The sequence below is a fragment of the Berghia stephanieae genome, chromosome 2 (assembly GCF_034508935.2).
Source record: "Berghia stephanieae isolate SIO BIC M18660-M18661 chromosome 2, UCSD_Bste_1.3, whole genome shotgun sequence".
NCBI classification, from domain to species: domain Eukaryota; kingdom Metazoa; phylum Mollusca; class Gastropoda; order Nudibranchia; family Aeolidiidae; genus Berghia; species Berghia stephanieae.
The window spans coordinates 40,710,969-40,727,992 of record NC_088361.1 but is presented as its reverse complement, the minus strand read 5'-3'; the positions used below and the strand labels follow the sequence as shown (position 1 = coordinate 40,727,992).

Sequence of the window (17,024 nt, the reverse complement as noted above, 5' to 3'; positions counted from 1 at the left end):
AGAAATTTGAACCTGGTCAATGTGGCAAGAATATGGAGCGGCATTGCAGCAGACCCTGTGGCCAGAGAAACAATGACAATGACACGTTTTCTGAACCTAACAAATGCTCTAAGGTTTGACGACAGGACTACTCGAACGGTCAGAAGGGCCAGGGATGTTTTTGCGCCAATCAGGGACCTTTTTGATACCATAAACAATCAACTTTCTAAGATATATACTCCAGACATGAACCTTACAATGGATAGGCAATTAATCCCATGGAGGGGGAGAGTCAAGTTTCTTCAATATTTACCCAGCAAACCGGATAAGTATGGATTGAAAATATTCTGGATATGTGATTCTAAGACTGCTTATCCACTGAAAGCAATTTCCTATATTGGAAAATATGGAGAAAGGTGGACAAATTTAGGAAGAGAAACTGTCAAGGAATTAGCTATGCCATATTGCAAAAGTGGTAGAAATATTACTTTTGATAATTTTATCACGGACAAAGAGCTTTTGTTATGGCTCAGAAAGCAAGGATTGACAGGAGTTGGGACAGTTCGTAGAGTCAAACGTTTTCTTCCTGAGAAATTTAAACATGGCAAGGATTTGAAAAAATCAGAATCAAGTTTTGCTTTCACCTCTGAATTGTCTTTAGTCAGACATAAATCAAACCACAAGAAATATTTTTGTTGTTACCCTATTAAATTTTGATTTTGAAACTCATTTCTTCCAGTTGGTTACGAGAAGAAATAAATTTAATTCATGTTTCATGTTTTTTTTTTAATTAACTGATATGCGTGTAGTATATCATACATATCAAAAATTAAAATAAAATAAAAGTTGCCACAGTGTTATATTTCACTTGTTCCAAAGATAAAATTTAATTTCAATAAAATTCACTTGGTTTTTAAAAATAAAACTCATTATGGTCTCAGTTTTACTTATTGTGTTATTGTTTTTCTATTTCATGTGTGTTTTGTATACACATGTATATAATACTATCAAAATAGGTTAACGAAATCCTTGTCTGTTTATTGCTTGTTTATATACGTATTTGATTTAGTTGCTCATGTTTTCTCTATACATAGGATGGGGTGTAAAACCACCCCCTTGGATTAGAATAGGTGTAGTCTTATATTTTCTATTAGACAGGATAGGATGGGGTGTAAAACCACCCCATAGGATTGAAATAGGAATGTTCCATTTTTCTCTCTTTATTGTCATGGGGTGGTTTTACACCCCATCGGATATGAATAGGGTATCTGACATTTTATACCTATATAACTCAAAATATATTATACTGATATAAATGATACTTTGTGGTCACAATTGTCATATAACAATTAGCGATTACATAAAATTTCAACTTTCTAGCTCAAAAAATAAAAAAGTTATTGGTGAAAAACATAGGGCTGGGGTGTAAAACCACCCCATGGAGTGGAATAGGGTTAACCGAGAAGAAAATATATGAATGTTTCTTTTTTTCTCTTTCATGTAATCACTCTAGATGCTGGAAACTGGTCATAATGAATACAAAACGATGAAAAAAATAGTTTGATATGCTATTATTTTATCTCTTTGTTATTATCAACAAACTTTCAACAATCCAAAGGTGCTAATCTACAAATTTTAATCAATTACTTCCGGTTTACTGGTTTATGTGACTTAAGCTTTGAAAAGAAAAAATTATCCTCAAGTCCTTGATGGTATACAGTCAGCTCTGCCTAAATTGTTGCCCTACAAATACTGACAATAATAATACAATTCCAATTCAAACATTTCTCATTTTCTAACTTAATGAATGGAAGCAACTATGTTATGATTAACAACTGTAGCCCCATATGTCATTTATCTTTTGATTCTCAGTCAATATACTTTAACCAAATTATGCCTTAAACTGAAATAGATTACCACATCCTAAAGACTGTCCCTTTCTCATTCATCTCCTTTGATGCCTAGACGCTGAGAGTTGTGGAGATATATCCGTGTTTGTATGCCTTACATGTTTCTTCATTGCTGTGTATTTTGTAAATAAAAATGAGCATTTGATCCAGAAATTGTCATTCATTTTTGGTGTTTGTTTCAATTTTTTAGATCGGGTTAATTGTTAGCAATTGCTATGGTTGGATTACTTACCTTGTGAGTCAGAAATTGATCTGAAGTTTCAGATCTTGCTTGCTTTCTCTTCTGTTTTTTTTTTTTTTTTAATATCTTCGACCCTATTTTTGTCCTGCCTTTGCTGGATGAGGTATCTTGACCTCCCGTGGTTGGCAGGAGGTCACTTGCTGTTACTTCTATCCCCCTATATCCATTTTCCGAGTTGTTTTCTATCTTTTCTTGGAATGAGATTACTTGGTTTGTCCTGGCCCTGGCCCGGAGTCCTTGGCTGAGAGGGAAACAGTCAAATGTAAAGTATCAGTTTTGGGAGGTAATATTTTTTGTTTTTAGTATATAAAAGTTTATAAATATTTGACTGTATCCCGCTTAGTGGGATCCTGTGCTTATTTCTGGATGAGACTTAGGTCATCTCAAACTAAGTACACTGATGGTATACTCTTGGAATCTAGTTCTGTTCCCTATTTGAACTATTCTTCTTTATATCTTACTTTTTCTTGCATGTTTTTAATTGTAAATCTAAACTGTTTAGACTACCCATTTTCTTCCTTTTTACTGAATGTTACTCGAAGTCAACTCAATTCTGAGTGTATTCGAGAGTGGAGAAAGTTGTTGAATGTGGCAGTCATTGTTGGTGTTTAGGCTGAAGTAGTTTGATATTCTTCGCTTGAAGGTGTATAAATCTGTTTGTTCACACATGATTCGGGAAGAGCATTCCAGTCTTAGATGGTGCAGAATGCAGAGCTGCCAACTGTCACGGAAATAGACTACGAGTCACGGATACACGGAAACATACCATTTTGTCACGGAAATGGTCGCACGGGCGAAAAAGAAGTACATTTTTTTTTCTCGCTGGGATGCATAACGTTTTAAAATCAGATGTCGGGTGATCAACGCGTGCTAACAACAGGAAGTTGCCTTAACTCTTTAAGATTCAACCCGACAAAAACCGACAACGGCATAATATTCATGGGCGGGGTAGCCAAGACTGGCCTCAGTAAGTAAAATCCAATCGTTGTTAAGGAAATGACAGGCCCTGTCACTGCCACAGGGTGTTTTCAGCTTTGATTTTTATAAATTTGCCGACAGAAAAGAAAATATGTTTCAGAAATTGCGATTTAAATCCTATTTTATTTGCGGGTGAAAATCATTGACATTGCACTTTGTTTAGTGAAAATCGGTAAAAAATTACGACTTTGGTGATGAAAAATGACTTTGAAGATAATTATTGTAAACTTTTAAAAATATTATTAATAATTTATAACTCCCTGATTTGTGGGTCGATTTTGTCATTCGAGATATCAATTTTATTGTAATAAAGAGATAGGAACTTCAGAGTTATTTTTTCTGATGCGAAATTATTACTTTGTAATTTTAGCACCAAGAAAAATAGTCGGTAAATAAATTTGTAACACCTCTTTGATAGACCGCCAGGGTCCGTTCGTGTAGAATTGTGAATCAAGCGTTTCAAAGTCTGCTATCCAACTGGCCGAAACAAAGACGCTTCTCCCCGTCGATGTATTACGCTATTGTTATGCAAGGAATATAACACCTTATTGAGTAGGCCTACTAAAACCTAAAATTTAAAAGTAAAAAATAAAATTCTGAGGAATTTGAAAGTCACATTGCTGAAATCAGCATGAAAAAAGAAGTACATTGGTCTTTGTTTCATAAAAATCGGTTGAAAACCAACTGGTTTACGAATAAATTTGATTTTAAAAATTGCTTTTGTTTATTTTAGCTTTTTTAGCAACTTTTTTATTTATCGGCCGATTTTCTTGATTTTTATATCATTCTTTATATCTCAAAGAGACGAGATCAGTGATATACTTTGTTTGTTTCAAATGTAACTAGAACATAATTTGGTTTTTTACCTATCGACCATGCCTGGATAATTTATTCAACAACGTGGCGATGTGACGCAACTATTCCATGGCCGTCTTCCACTGCCTAAACGATGATTCAATTCATTGTTGACGGCTGTTGACACGTGAGCTACCAGAACGACCAATCGTTGAAGGGTCAAGATGCTCAGTAGCCAATCGTTCTTCGGTCAAAAAACTTAATATCTATATTTTGACAATTCCGCAATCGATTTTTTTCATTACACACATCGAATACTATACATTGTTTGTTGGATTCGTGTCATTCAGGGAATCGTCGATCGTATTGTTAAAATAATCTTTCATTGCCGATTCTGATTACGAGCGCATGTGTTCTTAGTTCTTTCTTTCATTTTCATTCGATTGTTGGAGCTGTTCATACGTGGTCTTGTCTACTGTTAAATTCGTTTGATTTTTCACTTTATTCACTTTTCTACTTTGTAATAGTTTGCGATTTCTTACTGTGCTTTGAAATGGATACACCGCCAGCAAAACGGAGGAAACAAGTGGTTCTTTATCGGCCCGAGATGACTGAGAAATTTCCTTGTCTCATTAAATCGTCCAAAAGCCCTGGTCACATTTACTGTACGGTGTGCTTCAATGACTTTTTAGTCGATAGTGGTATGAACGATTGTTCTAGGCATGTCAATGGACCTAAGCATATTAAAAATGCTAAATCAGTGAGTAGTGTTAAGTCTGTGTCTTCATTCGTCAATGCTCATGCTAAGAGTGTGGAGTCGGTGACGAATGCCGAAGTGATGTTTACTGGATTTTTAGTGGAGCACAATATTCCGTTAGCAGCTGCTGATCATGTGGGAAAACTATTTAAGGCAATGTTTTTAAATAAGTCTGTGTCTGCTAGGGAGATTATAGAAAAATATTCATGTGGCAGAACCAAGTCAACTCACATTGTGAAGGAAATGGCAAATCAGGAGACATCCACGTTGGTTGCATCGATGAAAACAGGAACATTTTCTATTTCTATTGCCACAGATGCAAGCAATGATAGAAATGACAAATTGTACCCCATCATTGTTCGATTGGCCATAGATGGAAATATTGTTACTTCCTTATTGTCTATCATTGAAGTGGAGGGTAAAAACACTGGAGTAAAAATAGCGGAGGCAATTGTAGGGGAATTAAAGTCAAAGGACATCAGCTTGGATAATTGTTTGGCTTTCACCAGTGATAATGCTAATGTCATGGTAGGTAAAAAGACTGGATGTTATGGTGAACTTCTGAAGTACAATTCTAATCTCATCAGTACAGGGTGTATTTGTCATAGGCTCCATCTTGCTGCAGAGTGGGCAGCCAAACAGTTGCCAGTCAATGTCGAGCAATTTTTCATTGACATTTATCATTATATCGAGAAGAGTGCCAGTAGAGTGAAAAACTTTAAAAATTTCCAGGAAGAATGTGGAGTGAAGCCATCAGAGCTCTGTAAACATGCCCCGACACGTTGGCTTTCACTGTCAAAGACATGCCTCTGGGTTCTGGAGCAATGGCCTGCACTGGAGAGGTTTTTTGAAGAAGAATACAACAGCACTACAGAGCAGGCAAAGGAGATAGATGCAGAGGAGAATAAACAGGAAAAAAAAAGTGTTGGACAACCTGAAGTCAAGAACATTGAAGGCTTATATCCACTACCTTTCATTTATCCTTCCTGAATTTGACAAAGTGAATATGCAACTTCAGTCGGAATCTTCAATGGTTCATGTCCAACTCCATCTGGTACAGCGCTTCATTAGAACTCTTATGACAATGGGGCTAAAACCATGTGCTCTTACCCACAAGGGAGTTACAGATGTTGACTACAAGTCAGAGTACAACAAAAGATCAAATAGTGATCTTGTTATTGGGGAAGGGACAAGGAAGAGTCTGGAGAAATTGAATAAGGAGAAGGTACAACAATTCTATTCATCTATAAAGAAATTTTTACAAACTGCCATTACTTACCTTTTAAAGAATGGACAAATTGAAGCTATTTATTTAAAGAATACTGAGGTGGCTGACATCAATGTGAGGCAAACAGCCACATGGAAACAGTTGGAATATTTTAAAAATAAATTTCCAACCATTTTACCACAGGATGCAACTAAAGACGAGTTGCAATTGCAATTTGTAGAATATCAATCTTGTGAATTACCAGATAACTTGCCTGATGAAATGGGATTGAAGTGGAAGGTGCTTGGAGAGTCTGTGAAGGATATAACAGGACATCTTTCATTGAACACATTAGCCAAAGTCATGACGTCAATTCTTGCCATTCTTCACAGCAATGCCTCATGTGAACGCATCTTCAGCACAGTGAGGAAGAACAGGACAGACTTTCGGTCATCAATGTTTGTTGAGACACTAGAATCCCTAATGATTCTAAAACAAAAAGATGTAGTGTGTCACGAGAGGAAAAATGCTCCAGAGTTGCTGAAGCTATGTAAAACAGCCACAGCAAGAGCTCTCAACAAGGAGTAATAACTATGGAGGAGTTGTAATTGTAAATAGTGTAAATACTAATGTATATATATATATATATATATATATATATATATATATATATATATATATATATATATATATATATAAATGTGGACTCGTAATATTATTTTATTTGGAACTAATTAAATTAGGACTATGCATGTGATTAAATTATGATGTGAAAAGACCACCATGACGACACTCCATGATTTGACGTTAATATCAGGACAAGAGTTTCTGGTGAGTAAAATATTTCATATTTTTAGTGTAAATAAGCGACGTGCTGTTGTCACTGAAGTGTCACTGAAATGTGTCCCCCAAATGACTTTGTCCAAGTTGGCAGCTCTGAGGGTGCAAGAGAATACTTGAAAACGTTTGAATTTGCAGATTGGTGTTTTAGTGTTTTTGAGTGCGTGAATTTAATTGTATGTCTAGTTGCTTTGGTAAGATGGCCGTCATTTTAAAATAATTTTGAACAGGAGTTAATTGTTCTTTCCGTCCGTTTTCTAAGGCACTGAAATGACTTAAATGTGTCACAAGTGCCGTAAAAAACCCTTAAAAACAAAACAAAAAGTTAATGCCTTTGGCAATCAGAGCTGTTTTTCTTTACTTTAGGGTTGTGTTTTATATTGTCATTTAGATACAGTTCACGTTGCCTGGTGCACACTGCCGTATTGGGCATGTTTTGGATTCATGCCTTCAAGCACGGTAATTTCCAACTTCAGGTACGCTTCATTTCAAAACAGCATCTGATTTTGATAATCATTTACTTATCCACCAATCCAATGAAGAGAAACAGAAAGAGTATTGCTTCTAATCGCAAGCAGAACTCACCAATGTAATTTTGTTCAACAAAATAAAAAAAGATCTTCGACCTTACATGTCACCAGCCTTTTCCTTCAGCACTACTCCATGTTTTTGTATAAACTCTAGTGTTTCAAACTCATGTTTTAGTTTTGTTGACAAAGGCAAGGGGAAACCCGAAACATCCACATTATGTGGAGATGGAGATGGGGCGGTCACAAATTGAGATGACCAGGGAGAAATGTCACCCACCAGTCACTCAATTGGAATCCCCAAGGGACACGAAAGATGTGACGAAACAGACATGTAATTAAATGAAAATACTCTTCATCTCATGGATCTCACAAGATGTTGAATTTTGACTTGGTGATTTTCTAGCTTTCCACTCTTCGACCGATGCTACTGACAAATTGAGTTTTTCAACCTTATCCACAGCTATCAATTTTAGGACCTGCCTTGCTCTCTTTCAGTCATGCTTCGTGAAAAGGCAAGCTGCTGTATTATTCATGATTGTAGAGTGATATAAAATAGCGAGTTCTCCATACTCAGTCCGCTTTGACTGATGTGCAATGATAACCAGTTTCCATCCTCATGCATTGCCCATTAATTTCTCTTAGCAAGCTATGATTGGTCAGCTCTTCAGTCTAAGATAGGTACAATGTAACATATTGCTTTGAATTTTGTCAAGCTTATTTGTTGAGTTCTATCATTAAAAAATGATTTTGATTGGAGACCAGATAGATAATGCAAAAGTTTCCTCAACTTGGAAGATGAACAGAAGTGATTTAGAAAGGCTCAATGCAATCCACTAATAAATCTCCAGGTCATATCATCAACTGGCTTTTAAAATAATGGCTATTGAATAAAGTCATTCTCACCCACAAGCTTAAAGAACTAAATGTAGCACACTGACAAAATGCCTTTCGATATTTGCTCTTGAAAAGTTGTACTTCATATATCGATTGATTAGAATGGGCCCAAATTGACAAAAATTCCTAAACCAGAGACTTCTTTGAACTCTGGGTTTTAAAAACTTTTAGGAAATATGGAGTTATTTAATCCATCGATTTTTAGAAGTTAAAGTTTTCTGGTCAAAATTTTAGAAAGGCACTTGGTCAGTGTGAGGCAGTAAACAACGTTGGAAATTATTTGGGCACGTTATTATTTATGCATATCACTAAGGCAAGACGTAATGAAATCAGCTCACACAGCAGTTGTTGAAAATTTCACAGCAGACAAAATACACTAAGAGGAATGGCTTACAATAATACCCAACCAGCCTACTCAAAATACCTGGGGATAAAATCAGTCAAGTACAGCATGATTCCAAATTATAAATTGATCACAAAATATCTGAAAGTTTCTTTCATATCATCATCAATATCCTGATTCGTATTATCATGAATTGATCAATGACGGGTAAGCAAACAGGCTAATATGACTGCCAGCCAAAAATGAAAGACACAATCCTATATATTATCATACTTTATTTTACATCATTATATTCAAGTTCAAGCCATAAAATAATATAGCATTTTAAATAAAGCAGGAAAGCAAAATTTGCCTCTCATAATGACTTGAAATTTTGCAATTAACACTTTACTGTCACACCAATAAACCCAGTAGTTTCCCCTGCTGGCACAACCATTTTGGTCTGCCTTGTCAAAATTTCAGTACATGCACTAAAATGCCTATATCTCAATGACTATGGCATAGAATTGCTTCAAATTTTCAAACAACACACTTAAATAAATAAGAAATGCATTGGCGTAGTTGCGGGCAATTATTAATGATTAAAATTTTTTTTTTAAATTATCAAATGTTAAATTTTACATTTTTTTTACAAAAAAGTGGTTCTTTTTCAAATTATTATTAAATATTACTTTAAAACTCAAAAAAATCAGATTGAAATGAATGAATCAATAACTTAACATTGCAAAAATAACAGTGTTTCTTGTCATGTGGGTCCATATTCGATTGTGATTTTGTTTTGATTACATGTTTTAGTACCAATTCTGGTCTGCCTTTTCAACATTTTAGTGCATGTACTAAAATGGCCATATCTCAATGACTATGGCATGGAATTGCTTCAAATTTTCAGAAAATACACTGAAATGACTGACAAACACATTGATATAGTTTATAGCTATTATTCAACATTGTTAGATTTTTTTTTAAAATTAAAATTAAAAAAAATTGTTTGAAATTTAAAAAAAAAAGTTTTTCTGTTATTGACAAATAATCATTACATATAATCCCCATAAAACAGATTGCAATGGATGAATAAATAATTCAACATTGCAAATAAACAGTTCTTGTTGTTATGTAGCTCCAAATCTGATGGTTTGTTTTTATTTCATGATAATCCGAAAAATCAAAGAATTCACTGCTACTTCAAAATAAAATGAATTTTCTGCTACCTACTCCAAAATAAAATGAATTTTCTCCTACTCCAAAATAAATTGAATTTGCTGCTACTCCAAAAAAATAAAAGAATTTGCTGCTACTCCATACATAGTGTGGAAATTAATTATAATTAAAACATTCACAATCACAAATTTCCAAGAGCCGCTCTGGCTTTTTGATAATCATCTTCCGTGTGATACAGGCGGAAGCACGGTTCCACGCAGAGTGGTGCATTGCATGGTGCACAGTAGTAACTTGTTTGCCTCCTTATCATGTGCTTGCAAACAATACATCTTGGACGCTCCTTTGTTGTATACTTTCGAGGAAAATGATAAAATTGTGAAACCACCAAACGAGGATGTGCAGCATTGGGCCGCGACTTCTTCTTGTAGTGACGGATCGCTACATTCGGCTTCACAAGCTGATCAATAAGCTCCTTCCTGAAGTCTTTGACGGCAAGAACTTTTCCATTTCCCTTTCGTTGCATATGTTGTTTGTAGCTGATGTGTGCATTGACGAGGGCGACTTCCTTGACGTAATGGTACAAGGCAAGGTACCATTTGTAATTTCTGTGAGGGTAGTAGTAATTGATCATGAGCTGGTCGAAGTGGTCGACACCACCCATGTATTTGTTGTATCTTTCAACAATCATCGGTTTATGGACAGAACGATATCCTGTTGTGGTGTTCTTCGCCCGCACACGTTTTTCCACAGTGTCGTTCCCGTGAACTGTGCTGAGCAGGTTACATCGCTTGGTGTCGTGCCACGTTAGACAGACAAGATTGTCGCTGCGGTAGAATTTTGGGGGATCTGATTTCTTCAGACGTAAATTTTTCTTTTTGAGTGCAGGGGGGAAGCCTTTCCTGTCTTCTCGAACTGTCCCAACAGCACCAGTTTTTTGAAGTTCAAGTGCCTTGAACAGGGTTGGGGATGAGTAGTAACTGTCCATGTAAATGACATGGTTGAAATTTAAGTATGACTCCAGAAGATCTTTCACTACATGGTCAACAAATGTATCTGGCCCAGTAAAATTGAAATAGTTTTTTCCTGTATACACACAGAATTTTAAGCAAAAAAAGGTAGCTGCATCACATAAGGTGAACAACTTGAACCCCCTTTTCGTCGGTTTGTCTGGCATGTACTGCTGAAAATGAATCCTTCCTTTGAACGGGGCCATCGACTCGTCCACAGATAAATGTTGACTAGGGTAGAAATTTGTCCCATATGTACTTTGTGTCAAATCTAGCAGAGGTTGAATTTTATAAAGAGGCATGTAGCCAACCTGACCCCTAGGAATTCGTCCAGTGTTGTCCCTGAAATGGAAAAATGCTTGAAGCATCTTATAGTTGTAATAGGGCATAACATCAGAGAAGCAGTTGCCCAAGAGCCAATACTTCTGCCAATGGTCGCTGATGGAAGTCTTGGGATCAATGCCCATGGCTATCTGCAATCCAATGAAAGCACACACTTGCACATCACTGACTGGTGTCCACCTCTTCTTGTAAAAATTGCTATCAGGGAGAGGAGCAAGGGATTGGGCAGCATAACGGTTTGTCTCAGTGACGAGTAAATTTATCACTTCATCAGGGAAATATAAGTTGAAGAAGTCCAGTGGTGTTGGTTCATTGAGATCAACCAACAATCCAGAGCGCTTCGTGAAAGGACCTAAACACGTCGATCGATGACTCTCACCTTCGTCAAAACGCTCCCAGTCTATATTATTAAATGTTTGATGCTGAGGAAGGGTCTGTCCTGATGCCACGCCCCTTTGTCCACCTCTATCAACTGTATTTCTGGTCGGTTCATGATCAGAATCGTCTCCACTATCACTATCAACATCTAGAAGTCGCGTAACAGTGAATTCAGGATCGTCTGTTGGGAAACTAGCCCATGAATTGACACTTTCTTCCGAGTCAGAGTCATAACGAAACTCCTGGTTATCGTCTACTACGTAGCTAGTCGAGGCATCACCTTCTGCAGCCATGGCAACGTGAAAAAAGTGTCTAAAATCGTCAAAAATCGTGTTAGAATCGTGTTTTTTTTGATCAGTTGAAGAATGGAAACGGAAAAACGAAAGTAGGAAGTGTGCAGGCGCAGGAAGAATAACTCTGCTGGCTTTTATCAAACCTTTCCATAACCAAGGGACGCTGTCGCAATAATGCGTCCAATGACGACTAGCGAGCTATTTCCGGGTCGCATTATTGCGACGTGTGATAGTAAAGTGTTAAAGCATAATTAATATTAAGATTTTGTTCGAATGGTATTAATCTTGAATACAGGATTTAAATTTATATAATGTTTTACCAATATCAGGAAATAAATCAACCCGAGAACTAAAGACCTGAGTTTAAAGGTTTTTCTTCGTGGTCAACAAGTTCTCTGTTTCAGTCAAATTATGTTATTCCACCTAATTAACCTCCCAGCAAATACCGGGCGACTCAGAAAGACTGTCCTCTATTTATAGCTCTCCAGCTTCTTTACTATCTTACACAATACATTGAAATTCTGATAGCAAAAAGATCAAATATTTACATTTATGTGGTCAAAATTTCATTTAAATTAATGAGTACTTTTAGTTTGAGTATCCATGATAAGACAAAAAAAGGCTAGTAAGAGGCGCGTGACAGGCAAATCAACATGTTCATACACTTAGACCTGGTATGTTACGCATAAAGTTTGGGATGTGCGTCTCGTGACTGATTAGGTAACTATGCCCAATCAGAAGTGAGATGGTGAAGAGCATTCTGTGAAGTCTACTTGAGTTTTGAAGTGCACTTAGTGGCTTTCAGTGGCACAGTTGGAATAGGTGGAAAGCAGAGGAAAGGAGGAAGGTAGAATTAACCTTTGCACTGTCCCAACCCACCATGTGTCCTAAAGTAAGTGGATTGGGCGCGCGCGGGAGGGTTACATCTTCCGTTTCTTCTCCGTTTTCAACAAATTGTTAAAAACCAAACCAAGGCAGTGTCATAACTACGCATTTAAAATGATTATATTATTTTTCATAAAAAAGTTTGTTGGTAAAAGTAAAATGAATTGTTTTACTTTATTCAATATTCGTTCTTTTTGTTTTTAAGGGTTTTATGGCGCTTGCAACACATTTAGGTTATATCAGCGCCAGTAAAAAGTTCTAGAATTACAATTAAAGCACCCAATAGAAAGTAAGACAAAGGGGAACTGGGAACAAATAGAGATCAGATGTAGATTCCAAGAGCACACCACTAATGTACTTAGTTTGAGATCACCTATAAGTCTCATCCAGACACAAGCACTTGTGCAACAAAGAGGAATACACTCAAATGCTTACATTATACATTCAAAATAACAAATATAATAATACATAACAGAGAGATGATTTACAAAGAAAAAAATATCATCTCCCAAAATAATAACTATGCATTTGACTGTTTCCCTCCGAGCCAGGGCCAGGACAAAACCAAGTAATCTCATTCCAAGACAAAGACAAAGCATGTTGGAAAACAGATATAAAGGGATAGAAGACACAGTATGTACCTCCCTGCCCACTATGGGAGGTCAGGAACCCCACCCAGTTATTCAATATTTAGTTTACTTGATATTCGAATCAATAAGAATATCCTGTCTAACTCCCATCCCCGCCATATAATTAAAACCAAAAAAAAAGAAGCACATTTAAAACACAAAAATTTGCCCATTTATAATTGTCTTTTCAACAATACGTAAATAATACTTATAATTATGGAAATTACTCAAAAGTTAGCATAGTAAAAATTTATATTTGTAAAAAACTATTGGTAAAATTCTGCAATGTGGCTTAAGTAGAATAGACACAATAAACTGCCAAACAGGGGACAGCACCACCCAGTTCAAAGATGTACAATGATAAATTTGGTCGAATATTAGATTATCATTAAAGGGTTGTATAAATCACCATGTGAATACCCAAATATAAACTTTTTAAAACTTGAAGTAGAAATGATTTTAAGGCGCTTGCAACAGATTTTAGGTCATGCTAAGAAAAGGAAGAAAATTGAATAGTCAAAAATTTCTAGGGCACGAGAAAAGACATGAATAATCAACCAGTCCAAGACAGCTAATCTTTCCCTGCCCCACCCACCAATGTAACACTTTTAGCTACTTAGCACCATAAAAAAGGAATATAATGAAATAAAACAAAAGATAATTGGTTTGTTTTAAAGTTGTTTTGTTTTGTTTTTGCGCTTGCAACAAATTTAGGCCAGTTAAAAGGAATAAAATGAGAATGGCATAAAATTGTAGATTTCCGATTTTCAATTGAAAGGACATTACTAAAAAAGAGACAAAGAAAATGGTACAAATAGGGAACAGATTTAGATTGAAAAGCACAATACCAGTGTACTTAGTTTGAAATCACCTAACAGTCTCATCAAGCACAAGATTCCACTAAAAAAAAAAAAGTAGGTTTAGATCATCAAAGGCTGTCTGCATGATTGGCAACAAATTAATATTATGAAATGTGCTTATCAGGAACTCAGAGGGGAGAGGACATAGAAATTGCTAGAAGGAAATATTAAATAGAGTGTAACAACCACAATGTCAACAATAGCAACATAACAAAACGATTTCAAGGCCCAACTGATATGGGCCCACGCCCAATGAGGATGCCGCTGAAATACAACCAGACCATTGGTTTCTTCAGCACCAACCATACAGATACAGAACAAAGACAAACCAACCAACAATCAAAATAGACAAAAACAAAAATGCAAAAACAGATTCCTTTTTTAAAATAAATTTTAGCTTACACTATCAAGAAATAAGATTACACATTGGTATTTATCGGTAGCTGTGCGTCACCAAAAGCAAAAAGCTTGTCAGTATGGATATAATAATCATGTGCTGTGCATTTTATGACCCTTTATGATAACAATAAAAATCTGTCTGTAACGAAATTATTTTTTTTTGCCATGCCCATTTGTTGGACTGTATATATCCATAGAATTTGGCACGCCTTTTATTTTTATATGGGGGGGGGGGGGGTGTTGCTGGATGACTACTTACTTGCAAATACCTTTTGTACCATGATATATTTATGTCCACAAACAAAAACAAAACAAAACAAACACATTTTTAAAAACATGAAAATGTGCGAAATAAGTCAATGCATATGCTAATTTTCCCCTCTCTTTTCTTTTTTTTTTTCATTTGCTTAAATCCAAGGCAGCCACTATCAGACTCTTTTAAATATTGTTTTCCGTGTAATCAAGCACAACTTATCATTGAAAGTTAAACCACTTTACTCACCAGAAATGTTTTGGATTTTTTAAAAAGCCTATGTATCATTTTACTTGAACACACATCATAAAAATTAAAAGAACATAATGATTATAATCATCATCATCATAATTATTATTATTATTATTATTATTATTATTAATAACCCCACCCAGTAGTAGTAGTGTAGTAGTAGTAATAGTAGTAGTGGTTGTATTATCATCATCACAACCACCACCACCATCATCATCATCATCATTATTTATATCATCACCTTCTTCTATTCAAAGTTAGAAAATTTTTAATACAAATTGCACAAGATCATTATCACTTATATTCAAATAAATATTTTGTTTGGATGAAATATGCATAGTGTTTGGGATGCCTTTTATCTTTATTAGGGTGGGTGGGGGGGGGGGGGGGTTTGCTGGATGACATAACTATTTCTTGTTTGAACCCTTATCTTCTTCAAATGCTTCAAATTGTCATAGAGAATGTCCGTATTTTACCATCATTTGGCTTCAGTGTACAAAACAAAGACAAAGGGGCCAATTAAATGAGTGTAATTTTAAAAAATAAAATAAAATTCAAAACAAAAACACCTGATTGTAATGAAAGAAAATTATTTGGAACCCACTATCTGGATACGGCAATTTAAAATGCAATAAGATACTCTGGATATGCTTGGCAGTCATGAAATATGATAAACATACTTGGCCCTGCTCCGGAGTCATATGGTACATTTGTCCCAGGCTTGTTGGGAAGGTATTTCATAGACGAATTACTTGGAGTTGAGACCCCAACGAGAACTCTTGCCAGGTACATCAACTTGTTGCCGTTAGGATCTGGAGTGGCATAGCCCACAGAGTAAGATGAATTGACGGCAAAATAAACTCCCATCCCATAAGCAGTAGCTGAAATAAGAGCAATTCAGAGGAAATAGTGAAATTTATTAATAAAACAGCAAAGAGTTTGTATGGCAATCAAAATCTAAGAAGTGCTTGGGTTTTTTTTCATCAGAGGGAGGGGGAAGAAAAAATTAATTAAAACTTTTTAATTTGGTACAATAAAACTGTTGTCGTAGCAGTAGTGGAATAGTAGTATAGTTGAATTTGGTAATTGCGATGCCACTTTCACAAAACAGCTGCTTAATTGAAACTATCTGTCTGTGACATAATTTTTAAAAATATAATTTATACTGGTTAATCAAAACATATGCGGGTAATTGGAATTATTTCTGTCCTTCAGCAAACATTTTTTTTTCCATATATCCCTATTGAGATGAGCAAGAATGAAATCATCCCCTGTCATCATATGTACAATGAACATCAAATGTGTGGCTATGAGATCTGGTACAGTTCACTCTGCTTAATCGCACATCCGTTAATCACACACTCCGCTTATTCGCTGTTTTTCGGGAATTTAATAATACAACATAACACATTTTGATTATCTGATTCCCTCTTGATTCGTCAGCGAGGTTGGCAGCGATTCGTAATGACAATGTCAATAAAACCATGCGTTGCGGCAAAATACCTGAAAAACGACTACACTAGGGGAAAAAATGTTATTTTAAAACAAATTCATTAAACAGCGGTTTATTTAAAATTTAAGTCGCTATTTTGTGGTTTTTATTACTTATAGTATATAGCAAAGAAATCTGAACCCGAGATCAATGTCACAATCCAAGGGTTGTCATCATTCAGGAGTCTCGTTATCAAGAGGTTGCACTGTACGTTATGCAATACCCATTTGTCAGTTTTGGGTATTATTATTATTATTATTATTATTATTATTATTATTATTATTATTATTATTATTATTATTATTATTATTATTATTATTATTATTATTATTATTATATTATCATCAACATCAATATTATTATGACTATTACTATTATCATTATTATTATTATCATTATTATTATTATTATTATTATTATTATTATTATTATTATTATTATTATTATTATTATTATCATTATTATATTACTATTATTGTTATGATTATTAATATCGTCATCAATATTATTATGACTATTACTATTATCATTATTATTATTATTATTATTATTATTATTATTATTATTATTATTATTATTATTATTATTATTACTATCTTCAT

At 35.1% G+C, this 17,024-nt stretch overlaps 1 protein-coding gene across 4 annotated transcripts in view; it reads right to left on the bottom strand.

Moving 5' to 3' along the window:
* Positions 1-2,170: 2,170 nt before the first annotated feature.
* LOC144964878 (uncharacterized) overlaps positions 2,171-17,024 on the bottom strand; it is a 70,608-nt gene continuing 55,754 nt past the window's right edge. Inside the window, exons 21-22 of one of the 4 annotated variants that reach the window (XM_078899609.1) lie at positions 15,611-15,811; positions 2,171-6,180 (exon numbers count right to left, since the gene is read on the bottom strand). In XM_078899609.1, coding sequence (XP_078755735.1) covers positions 6,113-6,180; positions 15,611-15,811 — 269 coding nt within the window. In that variant the 3' untranslated portion in view covers positions 2,171-6,112. Of the gene's footprint in view, positions 6,357-15,503; positions 15,812-17,024 lie in introns of those variants that run through there. The other 3 variants (XM_078899607.1, XM_078899608.1, XM_078899610.1) reach the window with 3 other exon arrangements.